The 13,190-nt window shown below is 37.7% G+C and overlaps 1 protein-coding gene across 1 annotated transcript in view; it reads right to left on the bottom strand.

The window, feature by feature from the left end:
- Nucleotides 1-13,190, bottom strand: part of DEPDC1B (DEP domain containing 1B) — a 139,699-nt gene that overhangs the window by 112,203 nt on the left and 14,306 nt on the right. The window contains 3 exon segments of the mRNA XM_044681023.1: nucleotides 1,571-1,726; nucleotides 1,983-2,205; nucleotides 2,317-2,401. Of these exon segments, the coding sequence (XP_044536958.1) occupies nucleotides 1,571-1,726; nucleotides 1,983-2,205; nucleotides 2,317-2,401 (464 nt within the window).

The following is a 13,190-nucleotide window of genomic DNA, read 5'->3' as shown; positions in this document are numbered from 1 at the left end:
CACCAAAAAAAATAATTTATAAGCTCTAAAAAGATGAGACTCCCAAAACTAATTGGCTTTTTTCATAGTATTTCAACAAAATAAACATTTATTAACTGCTTACTATGGACAAGGCACTCTACAAAGTACTGTAAATGGAACTCATAATTCAGGACTTATCTTTTAAAAATAAATGAGGAGCAGTTAGGTGGCTCAGTGGATAGAGAGCCAGGCCTGGAATAGGAAGTTCCTGGGTTCAAATGTAGCCTCAGACACTTCCTACCTGTATGACTGGGCAAGTCACTTAACCCCTATTGCCTAGCCCTTACCACTCTTCTGCTTTAAAACCAATACATGTTATTGAATCTAAGATGGAAGGCAGAGGTTCTTTTTAAAAAGAAAAATGGAAATTAATCTCAGAGGGAAAGCATTAATGACTGAAGAGATAGGAAAGGCCTGCAGAAGGTGAGATCCAAAATGAGTCTCAAAGAAAGCCAAGGAAGCTACATAGCAGAAGTGAGAAAGGAAAACATTCCAACCATAGGTATAACCAGAGCCAAGTTGAGAGATATAGCATCACATGTGAGGAATAGCCAACAAAGATTAGTGTAACTGGATCTGAGAGTACACAAAGAAGAGTAAAAACTAAGAAGACTTGGAACCTGGTGTGACCACACTGGCCTGAAATACCTGCAGAGAGAGCTCTTGAGTTCCAGATGCTGAGCTACAGTAGATGAAGACACAATGCAAAATACCACCAGCTATAAGCCTATATATATATATATCCTATATACATATATAATAGGTTTATACACATAACCACCTGGGGGGCACAAAAATATAACTTCAGTTTTTTTCATTAATCATTTGTTTATCTCAGTCAGAAAGAGAAGGAAGACCTTTTTATAAGACAAAGAGGAATATCTTGTGTGCAGAGGAGAAACCAGACAGAAAAGCAAATGCAAGGTGGAAACCTGAGAATCCAGGGCTCATCTTTTCTATAAGAAGAGATGAGGCATAATAACTGTTTTACCCCAATTTTATATTCAGGTACAAACTGACAAGTATGTTTCTAACCTCAGGTCACCTAGAGAGAAAGCTGAAAAGGCACCGATTAGATCTCTCCAAGCTCCAGAACAACAAGGGCTGCTTTTGATGTTCTACATAGTGTTACTTTGTCCCAGGAACAAAGGCAGTGTGCTCAGAGGAAAATCTAAACACCAAGCCCACAGGAAATGAAGCAAGGAGGAGAAACCTAGCTTAAGACAATATGAGGCAATATGAGATGAAAACAAAAAACCGTTTGTGCCAGAGCCACAGAAACGTAAAAAGTTTCACTTAAGAAGGTGCACACCCAGTCCCAGTAAATGGTAAACAGATTGAACACAGAACCAAACCAAATCAGGTTCTCTTCCCTCAGCTGACACTCTCTGACTTTCAGGTGTGTTTAGTTATAAAAGAAAAAAGGTCGTAAAGCTAGATCATAAGATCTCAGACCCCACTGGATCTGGTTATCTTTATTTGTTTTTGTTTTTGTTTTTTAAAGGTTAAAGGGTAGAATGGAAGAAATTAAAGAATCTGGTGTCTGTACTTCTTTTATCTGGAAAGCTAACAGCTGGAGGCTCATGCAGCCCTGCACCAAGCTGGCCAAACTCCAAGCCTTTTCGTTCTTTCCTCGGCCATCAATTAAAAAACAGGTACCAGCAGCAGCCCATCCAGCCTCCAGCCCAATCAGGGCCAGTGGGGTCTGGATTTCAGCAATAAAGAGCATTAACTTTACCCACGAACGGGCTCTTTCCCGGAGGAACTCGACTAAACTCAGGCCCTACAAGCCTGAGGACCCTGGAGGAACCGGACGCACAGGGGGCGCGGGGAGTCCGGGCTGTTAGAATGGGCATCTCTCTGCACTACAGGGTCGTGGAGAAGAGGGCAGTGCCAACCGCCGACTACACACACACACACACACACACACACACACACACACACACACACCGCAAGCTTACCAGCTTAGTCGCGCGGTAAGGCCCGGGTCCAATTATTCGGTGCTCCATGCTCCCCTGGCCCCCTCCAGTGACGCCTCGCTGCGCCCCAAGGCACTCGCGGGGGATGCTACCCCCTGGAGATTCCAAACCTGGCTTGAAGGGGTCAATGGCAACAGTTTGAATTGCGGGCCTGGATAGGCTCCGTTTTCTGATTGGGTGCCTTGAGAAGGCACGTGACGAGAACCTTACGTCACGGAGTAAATGCGGAACCCAGACACTGGGAATCTTTTGATATTCACAAAAAAACAAAAAACCTGTAGGTCCAGGTCCTCCTGCTGCTTGCTTCTGAGGCTACCAGCTCTCGCTCTTGCTAGCTTCTTCCACCCGCCCGAGGACGTAGTCAGCCCCACTCCTACAACCAGTAAATTGAGCTACAGGCACTGAAGAAGAAGAGGAAGAGTTCCCCTAGGACTAACAGACAAGCGCTCGCTGTCTAGCTCCAGAATAGACGCTGGTGCTGATACTTAGAATGGAGAGTAGTAAGAGAGAAAGTGGGAGTGACATTAGGTCACGGCTCCTAAATTTGGAGCTGGAAGGGACTCTTAAAGGTCACCTATTCCAATTCCCTTTATAGTCTGTAGTCAACAAACATTTATTTAAGAGTTTTCTATGTACCAGACATTGTTCTGAGGACCGGGGATACAAGAACGCCAAAAGACAGAGTCTGCTCTCAAGTAACTTTCTAATGTTCAAGTAGTCTAATGGGAGGAGACAACTTGCAAATGCCTATATACGAAGGATTTGTTCCAGATGAATTGGAGATAATCCTCGGGAGGAAAGCTCTAGCATTAAGAGGAATCCGGAAAGACTTCTTGCCGGCGAGATTTCTACTAAGATTAGAAGGAATCCAGGAGAGAGGAGGAAGAGAATTCCAGGCGTGGGGGACCACCAGTGAAAATGCAGTGTCTTTTTCCTGAAACAACAAGCCCATAGTCCCTGGATAGGGAATTGGAGAAGAGACTGGAGAGGAATAAACTCTAAGGGGACTAGAAAGGTAAAAGGCGGTAGGTTATAAAGCTCCTCGAATATCGAAAAGTAGATTTTATATTTGATCCTGGATGGAAGCCACTGGAGTTTATTGAGTAGAAAGGCAACACAATCGCCTTTGCTTTAGCAAAATCAATTCCACACCTGAGTAGAAGATGTACTAGAGAGGAGAGACTTGAAGCAGGGAAAACTACCAAAAAACTATTATAGTAATACTGAAATGCTGCTCTGCCACATCGTGGTGAGAGCATCAGAGAAGAAGGCATTTGTTCACATAGATGAGAAAGCCAAGGCTCAAAAAGAATTTGCCCAAACTCACAAAAGTGGAAAAGCATAGGGTGAATAGTATGGCTACTGACTTTGTACTGACTTTGTAAATGTCAAATAGGTGCCAAGAACTGGAGATATCCCAGTATGGGAGTAAGTGGTCTTAATACTTCTAATTCCCACAGAATCGCAGAATTATTAAATTGGAAGGTACCTCAAAGGCTTAGTTCAATCTATAACTAAGAAGAAACCCAAATGAACATACTTAACAAGTAGTTATCCAACCCCACTTCTTAAACAATTGAAAGGTGGGAAGATACACCACTGCTTCCAGAGGCAACTTTTAGATGATTCTGATGATTAAGAGGTTCTTCCTGCCCAAATTTGCCAAGTTGCAACTTCCACTCATTGCTCCTAGTTCTGCCCTCTAAAGTCAAACAGAGCAGGCCTAAGCCATTATCCATGTGATATATAACCTTTTGGATACTGGAAAGCAACCTATCAAATCTTTCCTGAATCTTTTCTTCTCCAGGATCAACATCCCCAGCCCCTTCAACTGGTTCTTATATAACACAGATTTAAAGCTCTTCACCACCTTAGTTGCCCTCTGCACACTTTCCAGTTGATCAAAATCCTTTCTAAACCATCACCAAGAACTGAAAATAATAATGCAAACTTGTTATGCCCAGGGTGGAATACACAGGGAATTTTGATTTCCTTGTTCCTAAAAGGTCTATTTGTCTTAATTGCAGCCCATGATTTCAGTTTTACTTTTCCTTGTTATTATTTTGGCTGTCAAACACTTTAGTGATCTTATTGAGCTTGCAATATACTAAAGCACTCAGATCTTTTTCAGGCAAACCGAAAAGAACTTTCATCCATGCTGAATTTTATCTTGTTAGATTTGGTGATGTTCTAAGTTATCAAATATTCTGAAATCCTGATTTTTATCTGGCATTTTAGCTCTCCCTCCAACTTTGTGCAATCAGCACATTTGATAAGCAGTCTGTCAAAGAATGCTTTGTTAGAGTAGTTTTTTCCACTTCACTGCTCCAAGTAAAAAAGTTTCTCTTTTACATATTTGTATGTTTGTGTATGTGTACATACACATATGTGTACATATATAGGATAAAATGCACACTTCTCATCCTAAAATCAATCTGGATCCTATCTACCTTTCCAAACTTGTGTCATAGTTCTCTTTTTTTGCCCTCTTTATTCTGGCCAAACTAGTTCACTAACTAATTTCCAAATTAATTCAGCATTCTATCTCTGTGCAGGCTAGCCCCCATTACTGTGTTAAACTGGAAAAAACACAGAAATATTAAATAGTCAGAAAAACTATTTATTTAAGGAGAGGGGTTCAGTACAGTTTCTCAAGCCTCCACCCAGAGTTGACAGCTACATAGAGCCCCAAGACTCTGGCCACTCTGGTTACCAACCCCTGGGAGTGCCAACCATACTAGATTGACAGCTCCAAAGAATAAAATAATTTGAGAAACATACTTTTTTAGGGGAACTGAGGAACCGAGTATAGTTGATTGGCTTTACAATGGCTACAAAGAAGATGAGGTCCTAGACAGGATTATCAGAGAAAGTCTGATGCTTTATCCAGTCAAGGGCTAGGCTACCTTGGAAAAGGGCTTCAACACAAAGGGAGAAACTACAGGGACAAAAAGAGTACTTAACACCTGATTGAATTAGCTAGCTCCACCCAAAATCCTTTAAGGTCTATTGTTAATCTGAGTCTCCAGTGAGGTTAGGCTTTCCCTCACAGAAAAATTCTCATGTGTCAAGGTCAACCTTGAGGTCTTCACTTTTCAAGCTAACAAGTTGGGGGGGCTTTGAGATCCAGATGGCTACAAGTTTGAGGTTTTCTAGATTCCACATTGGCAACTGAAATGTACACTCTTTGAGAAGTATAAACAAATAGTATGAAGAGAAATAAATAACAATCATAACCATGAAAATAAATGGGATGAATTCACCAATAAAATGGAAGCAGATAACAGAATATTTTAGAAACCAGAATCTAACAATATGCTATTTGTAAGAAATACACTTGAAACAGAAAGATAAGCACAGAGATAAAATAAGGTACTGGAGCAAAATTTGTTATGCCTCAACTGAAGTTTAAAAAAAAGCTGTAGAGGTAACAATCATGATTTCAGTCAAAGCAAATGTAAAAATATACCTAATTAAAAGAGAAAGGCAGGGAGACTATATTTTGCTAAAAACATTTCATGGATAATTAAATATTAAGCATTCTAAACAAATGCCCTAAACAGCATAGCATCCGATTTCTTTTTTTAAAAAAGCTAAATGAATTCTAGGAAGAAATAAGCAGCAAAACTATGAGTAGAGGCCCTCAGTTTGTCCCCCTCTCAAAGCTAGATAAATCTAGCCATAAAACAAATAAGAAAAAAGTAGAGATAAATCAAATTTTAGAAAAATGTTGATATATAATAGAACTTGAAGAAAACTGAATAAGAACAGAAAAGAATATGACTTTTTCTCAGCTGGACATGGCACCTTAACAAAAATTGGTCATGCACTAGAGTATAAAAACTTCATAAACAAATGCAGAAAAGTAGAAATATAAAATTTATCTTTTGGAGAATAATACAATAAAAATTACATTTAATAAAGCCTTTATGCCTTTGAAGCATAAATTAAAAATTAATTGGAAACTAAATCATCTAATCATAAAGAACCCAAAAACAAATCATAAAAACAATAATATTATTAAAGAGAATGGCAACAATGAGATGACATATCAAAATTTGGGGGATATAACCAAACTAATATATGGAGGAAATTTCATATCTCTAAACACATCAATAAAAGAGAGGAAGAGCAGATCAATGAATTTGAGAATACAACTAAAAAAAAAACCAGAATAACCAAATTAAAAATGCCTAATTAAAAACCAAAATAAGAATCTTGAAAATAAAAGGAAAGATTCATAAAACTGAAAGTAAAAAACAATGCTAATAAAGTTAGGGGCTGGTTTTATGGGAGGGACAATAAATAGATAAACTATTGGTTAATTTAATTTTTTTTAAAAGAAAACTTTGAAGAGTGAATCAAACTTTATCCATCAGCAACTTTTAAATTAATCAGTCAAAAACTTAAGCACCCTCTACTTAACACTAAGAGAGTTGCAAGTCACTTGCTAAAGTGAGTAACAACTCCAGAGTCCACTGCCCTTCCCCTGGGAAGTGCTAGGCAAATTAAAAGACTGCATTTGGTTCCCATAAAGTGGAGGAAGGGACAGGAAGTGATGTGGAAAAAGGACTATAAAAAGTCCTGAACTTCTTGTCCAAGGACCTTCTCCTTTGGACTTGTTCTTCAACTTCATCTTTGCTTTTTGAAGTGCTTTGGAACTTGGCTTTTGTCTGGACTTTGTCTTGGGACTCTGAGTCTGTGAGTTGGACTGAAGGAGGAGACTCTTTCCCTGAATCCTGCAGCCACTTGCTGAGCTGGCCTTCCTTTCCTGGCTTCTGGAAAAGATTGGTTCTGGAAAGGCCTTCCTTTTCTGAAGGAGGCTGTGCTGGTGGAACCCTTGCTGAAGATACCACTGGGTCCTCTGGCTAAAGGTTACCAAGCCCTGCTGGGACTGAGCCTGACACTGGACCAACATTTAGGGAGATAACCTAGACATTTTCTCTACCCTCTTCTTAATTTCTCCACTTTCACTCTTTCCACTTCTTTGTAAATAAAACCACTAAAAGTAATTTTGACTTAAGCTATAATATTTTTTAAATCAGCAACCACAATATTACTTTAGAAATTTCATATTAGCATAAAAACCTACATTTTTTATATTCTTACAAAACCAAATTACTACTATCAAAAATGAAAAGGGTGAATACACCAGCAGGGAAGATGAAATTAAAACAATTTTAAGGAGCTATTTTGCCCAATTATATGCCAAACTGGTCATCTAAATTAAATGAATTACTATTTACAAAATACAAATGGTCCAACTTAACACAAGAGAAAATAGAATGCCAAAATAACCTTATCTAAAAAGAAATCCAATAAGCCATAAATGAGTTCCTAAGAAAAATTACCCAGTAACACGTGGATTTAAAAATGAGTTATACCAAATATTTTTTAAACAATTCCAACATTATATTAACTATTTGAAAAAATAGCTTAAGGGGGAATCCTACAAAATTCCTTCTGTGATACAAATATTATTTTGATACCTAAGCCAGGAAAAGCAAAAACAGAAAAAGAAAACTATAGACTAATATCCCTAATGACGATGAATGCAATTTTTTAAATAAAATACTAGCAAGGAGACTAAAGCAATATATCACAAAGATCATATACTATAACCAGGTGGGATACAGAGCTGGTTCAATATCAGGGAAACTATAAGTATAATTGACTATCAATCACAAAAACAACAAAAAATATTATTTCAATAGATGCAGAAAAAATTTTTATACAAAATATAACACCCATTCCTATTTAAAACATTAGGAATCTTAAGAACAAAACTTTTTCTAAAATGATATCTATCTGAAACCAAGAGCAGCATTGTCTAGAATGGCAATAAACTAGAAGGCTTCCTCATAAAATCACGGGTGAAGCATGGATTTCTGTTATGAAGATTATTATTAGCTATATACTAGCTATAGCAATAAGACAAGAAAAAAATTGAAGGAATAAGAATATGTAACAAAGAAACAAAACTACCATTCTTTACAGATGATATGAAGATATTGTAATGAGAAAAGGAGAGAGATAAGGATAAAATTTAAGAGAAGTAGAAAGTTGTCTTTAAGGCACTTACTAGGAACTCTAGAGAAAGGATTTTATCAGGCAGTGGGCAGAGGAGGAACAGTTTGAAAGAGACAACTTAGAGTGAGTGACTTCCTCTGGAAGTGAGGGAATTCTTCCTGTCCTGAAAGGAAGAGGAAAGGTTGATTTGTCGGAGCTGGGCTTCTTCAACCTATCTGTGGAGAAGGAAAAACCCTAAAATCATCTTTGGAGGTTCTCTGTTTGACTGGAGAACAGCTAGCAAAGGATCTGATTATACTTGCTGTGTTTTTATCAACTTTCCAGAAAGTTTTGTCTAAAATCCTGTCAGTTTGGTTTTGGGATTTTACCTCAGGGTTCAGACCCACTAGGGTTTAAACTTAATAATAAGTTAATAATAAAAATAACTCATAATGGGTTTTGGAGACAACTTTTGAACTCAACTAAACCAACTACTAAGGGTCATAGATAGGCAGCTTAGGCAGCTCTTTTTGGGGAACACCTAGGTAGAAATTGGGAGCTGGTAGATTAGCTTGAAGACTGGAAGCCTCCCTCTTGAGAGGGACATAGATGTTTCTGGTTTGGATAGCTAGATCCTTTAGAGCAGTGATTCCCGAAGTGGGCGCTATCGCCTCCTGGTGGGTGCTGCAGCGATGATGGCCACACTTTTTGTATTACATTCTATTCTGAGTTCAATAAATAGTTTCATAATTTCTAGGGGGTGCTAAGTAATATTTTTTCTGGAAAGGGGGTGGTAGGCCAAAAAAGTTTGGGAACCACTGCTTTAGAGTCAGGGATACCTTGTTCTGATCCTCAGTTTGCACCCTCTCTTTGAATAAATAGAGATACTGATTTTATATAACATTGTCTCCAAGACATTTTGCATGACTGGCTCAGTGAGAGAAAGTGATTCTGCTTTACTCTCACTAATAGGGGGCTAGAATACCTGGAAACCACGCCTGGGTATTTAGGAAATTCTCTTAAGTGGAAACTACATCTATCTACTTGAGTTCTCTTATTAGCTTTCTGGTTTTATTAGCTACATTTCTGTTTTTTTAGTATACTTAGAGAACCCAAGAGAATCAACTAAAAAATTAGTCAAAATAATAACTTGGCAAATTTTCAGAATATAAAATATATTCTCACATATCATCAACATTTCTATATATTACCAACAAAATACAGCAGGAAGAGATAGAAATAGAAATTCCACTGAAAATATCCATGAACCAAATAAAATACTTGGGAGTCTACCCATCAAGAAATGCCCAGGAACTATATGAACACAATTACAAAACACCTTTCACACAAATAAGACAAATTTAAACAATTAGATAAATATTGATTTCTCATGGGTAGGCATCCCCTCAAATTCCAAATTTTTTGCCATCATGAATGAAGATGGGATTAATCCTACACTGCCCATTTCTAGATTTAATCACCAAAAGTGTAAATACCACCACTTAATCTTCAAGTGGGGGAAGTCCGTGACCTACATGTGTAAGAGTGAGTGATGAATCAGAATTTACTGACTGCCCCCTGGGCAGTCCTAAGCAAAGCCTTCGTTGTAATTGGTGTACATGAAATGGGAGAAAGGCACAAGAAGCAATGAAAGAAATGGTCTTGATAAATTCCAAGGACTTTCAGGGAGCTCGTGCTCTTCAGCCTTGAACTGGACCTGGAGGAGCTCTGGCTGAGACCTTGGATTTTGTGAGACTGTTCTTAAATCTCTCCCTTTGAACTGCCATGTGGTGAGTGGAAAGGACTGATTCTTTCCTGGACTGTTCTGAAGAGACTCTCCTCTTAAGAAAGGCTTCGTGATCAAAGCCTTTGCTTTATTCATTCCCAGGCCCTCGACTCTCCGCTCAAGGCTGAGGCCCCTCTAGTTGAGGACTAATTAACCCCGCCTGGGTTGAGCAAAATACTTAGCATGTTAGGTTAGATATCTTGCCCTATCCTCTCTCTTCCTATTTATAAATAAACTACTATAAAAGTCATTCTGACTTGAGTCTTTCATTAGGAATTGAATCAATTCCTTGGTTACCACCCTCTTGTATATTCAGCCAAACCATAATAATTTCCCTCTTTACTCATGAAACAAACTGCTATAAATTTGTACATCTCAGTGCTTTCCCTTTTTCTTTGATCTTTTCGGAACACAGACCTAGTAGTGATATTTCTGGGTCAAAGATTATGCAAAGCTTTATAGTTCTTTGGTCATAGTTCCAAATTGCTCTCCACAATGATTGAATCAATTCACACCACCATCAACAATGCATTAGTAATTTTCTATATCCCCTCTAGAATTTGTCATTTTTCTTTTCTTTTATGTTATCCAATCTGACAGGTACCTCAAAGTTGTTTTAAAGTACATTTATCTAATTATAAGTGACAAAGTATTTTTTGTTATGACTATCAGTAGATTTCTTCTGATATTATAATATTGATTTCTTCTGATAATAGCTAGTTCATATCCATTCATCAATTATCAAATGAAGAATGGCTCATATTTTTATAATGTCAACTTGGTTACCTATATATTAGAGAAATGAGACCTTTCTCAAAGAAAATGGTTGTAAATCCCCCCCCCCCCCGATTTTCTTCTAATTTTGCACCCATTTTGACCTTATCTTGATATATGGTGTGAGATGGTGGTTTTCTGTGAGCTGAGTTTCTGCCAGATTATTATCTAGCTTTCCCAGCAATTTTTGTTGAAGAATGAGTTCTTGCCCCCCCCCCCCCAGTGTGGATACTTGGGTTTACCAAACACTAGATTACTATGGTCATTTACTTTTTTATATTATATACATAATCTATTCCACAGATCACTGACTCTCTTTCTTATCCAGTATCACATTATTTTGATGATTACTTCTTTGTAGTATAATTTGAACTCTCATACTGATAGATCTCCTTCCTTTACTATTTGGTTTTTTCAATCACATTCCATTTATTGGGACAGGAATAATGAAGAAGAGTATAATTTTCAAGAATAAAGGAAAACTTCATATATATATATATGTATATATATATATATATTTATATATATTTATCAGCAGCCTCACTTCAAGAAAGAGTAGAGAAAATTGAAATTCTTCACACCTGTCTCCATGAAGTGCCCAATAAGGTATGAACACTCCCATGAAATTTAATTCATTCAACAAACATTTATGAAATGAAAATTGTGAGCAGAACTGGGAGTGACAAAAAATTTGGATAAGACACCCTTGACTTCATCTAGCTTCCAGTCTTCAGCAAATTTAATTCTCCAATCCCTGATCCAAATGCCTTTTTTGGTGGGTAATATAGAAATGAAATTAAGAATATATGTTGATAAGCTAAGGAATTGGTAAGATTGTCTCGGGCTGGAGAGTGGCTGTGGCAAAAAGAATTCTGTGCAAGTCTTGGAATTTGAAGGGGGAAGGGCAGGGAGATTTCTGTGACTGTTAATCCTTGGCTGTTATAGGATTAGCTGCTCTGTGATCTCTCTCTGGCCATAGCCCTGTTTGTGAGGTGAAAGGAAGAGAAACTCCTGAAAATATCTTGGGAGTTTTCCTTTTCCCCACTGTGGGAAACGCCAGGAAGAAGACTTGTTTGTGCCTGCTGAGGAAGAAGAAAGACCAGAAGACCTTGTTTGCCTCACCTCAGAGGCACTCTCTGCTCAGTGAGCCTCTGACATTTTGGCTTACAGTCTTTGCTTACTTGGAGACAACCTTAATATAGATATTTTTACTTATATATATGGATTTACTTAGTTTAGTCAGATAGTTTTTAAAGGATTTAGTTATTGATAAGGAGTTTTTCAAAGTAGCTTGAGTGAATCCTCTAGGGAGAAGAATTTCATTTTGGGACAAAAGGAAAGTGGGTAGAGAATCCAGTTCCCTTAGAGTTAAGGCATCCTGGTTGTATTAATCCTTATATTTAACTTTATAATGTAAATGAATAAACAAATTTATATTTGCATATATGTATTTATTTATCTATACATAAGACAGTTTGTGTACTGAACCCTAAGGAGGAAAACTGGATACTTTGTGAATATCTAGCAAAGAATATACAACAGTATCCTCCTTATTATCACATTTATTACGACTATTATTACAGTAGCAAAATACTGAATTGCTAAAATAATTGTTCCATAAAAGTTAAAGTTTCCACTGGTTTCCCTTGCACATCATTAAATTTCTCTACTGCATTCCAACAGTTGTGATTACAACACACTGCTGTGGGTGTCCTTCTCTGGTATATCTTTATAGAAAGCTGTGAAAGCAATTTTGAAACACTGACTAAGTCTGGCAACATCGTTGTGATGTAAGAACTAGTGCATTGGGAGGTTGAATTTCCTATACTAGTGTCTTGCTCCTGGCAACAGGAAATTCCAAGGAAAAAAGGTATATCACTCTCTCCTAAAGTCTGAGCCCCATTATAGTTCCATTGTGGTATTATGGTAATATGACCCTCTACCCAACTATGCCTCATTTTTCTCTTTATTGAGGACTTTAACAGGGAATGGCCAGGGGGCCATCATCCCTTTTGACTCAAGAGAATTTCTGTGCTTCTAATCCCTGGATGTTTTCCCAGTCCTTGTACTATCAGGTTGGATGTGGAAAACTATTCTGGGAAAACTACCCTGTAGAGATATATCAGTCCTTGAGTAGATCATTAGTCATTAGCTGATACAATATAAGCCTTAAAGCATCTTGGACTATAATGCAACCACTATGTCTAATAACATAATCATATCATTTATCATTATTCTTCTGAAACATATAGAATGATTTTTAATAGTGAACCATCTGACAGAAAAAACACTAATCTAGGATTCAGGAGACCTAAGTTCAAGTCCCACCTCTTCTACCCATTGGTCATGTGACAGTAAGCAAATCATTTAAACTTTCTTGGCCTCAGTTTTCTGTGCAAATACTTGGAATTCTTCAATTTTGTTGAATGCCCATACTTTCCACTGGAAATATATAATCAATTTTGATGGGTAGTTGATCCGTGGTTGCAGGCCCAGCTCTCTTGCCTTTCTGAATATTGTATTCCAAGCCTTACGGTCTTTTAGTGTGGAGGCTGCCAGATCCTGTGTGATCCTGATTGGTGCTCCTTGATATTTGAATTGTCTCTTTCTGGCTTCTTGTA

Source organism: Gracilinanus agilis, chromosome 1 (genome assembly GCF_016433145.1).
Source record: "Gracilinanus agilis isolate LMUSP501 chromosome 1, AgileGrace, whole genome shotgun sequence".
In the NCBI taxonomy this organism is placed as follows: Eukaryota; Metazoa; Chordata; class Mammalia; order Didelphimorphia; family Didelphidae; genus Gracilinanus; species Gracilinanus agilis.
This window is presented reverse-complemented; position numbering and strand designations above follow the sequence as displayed.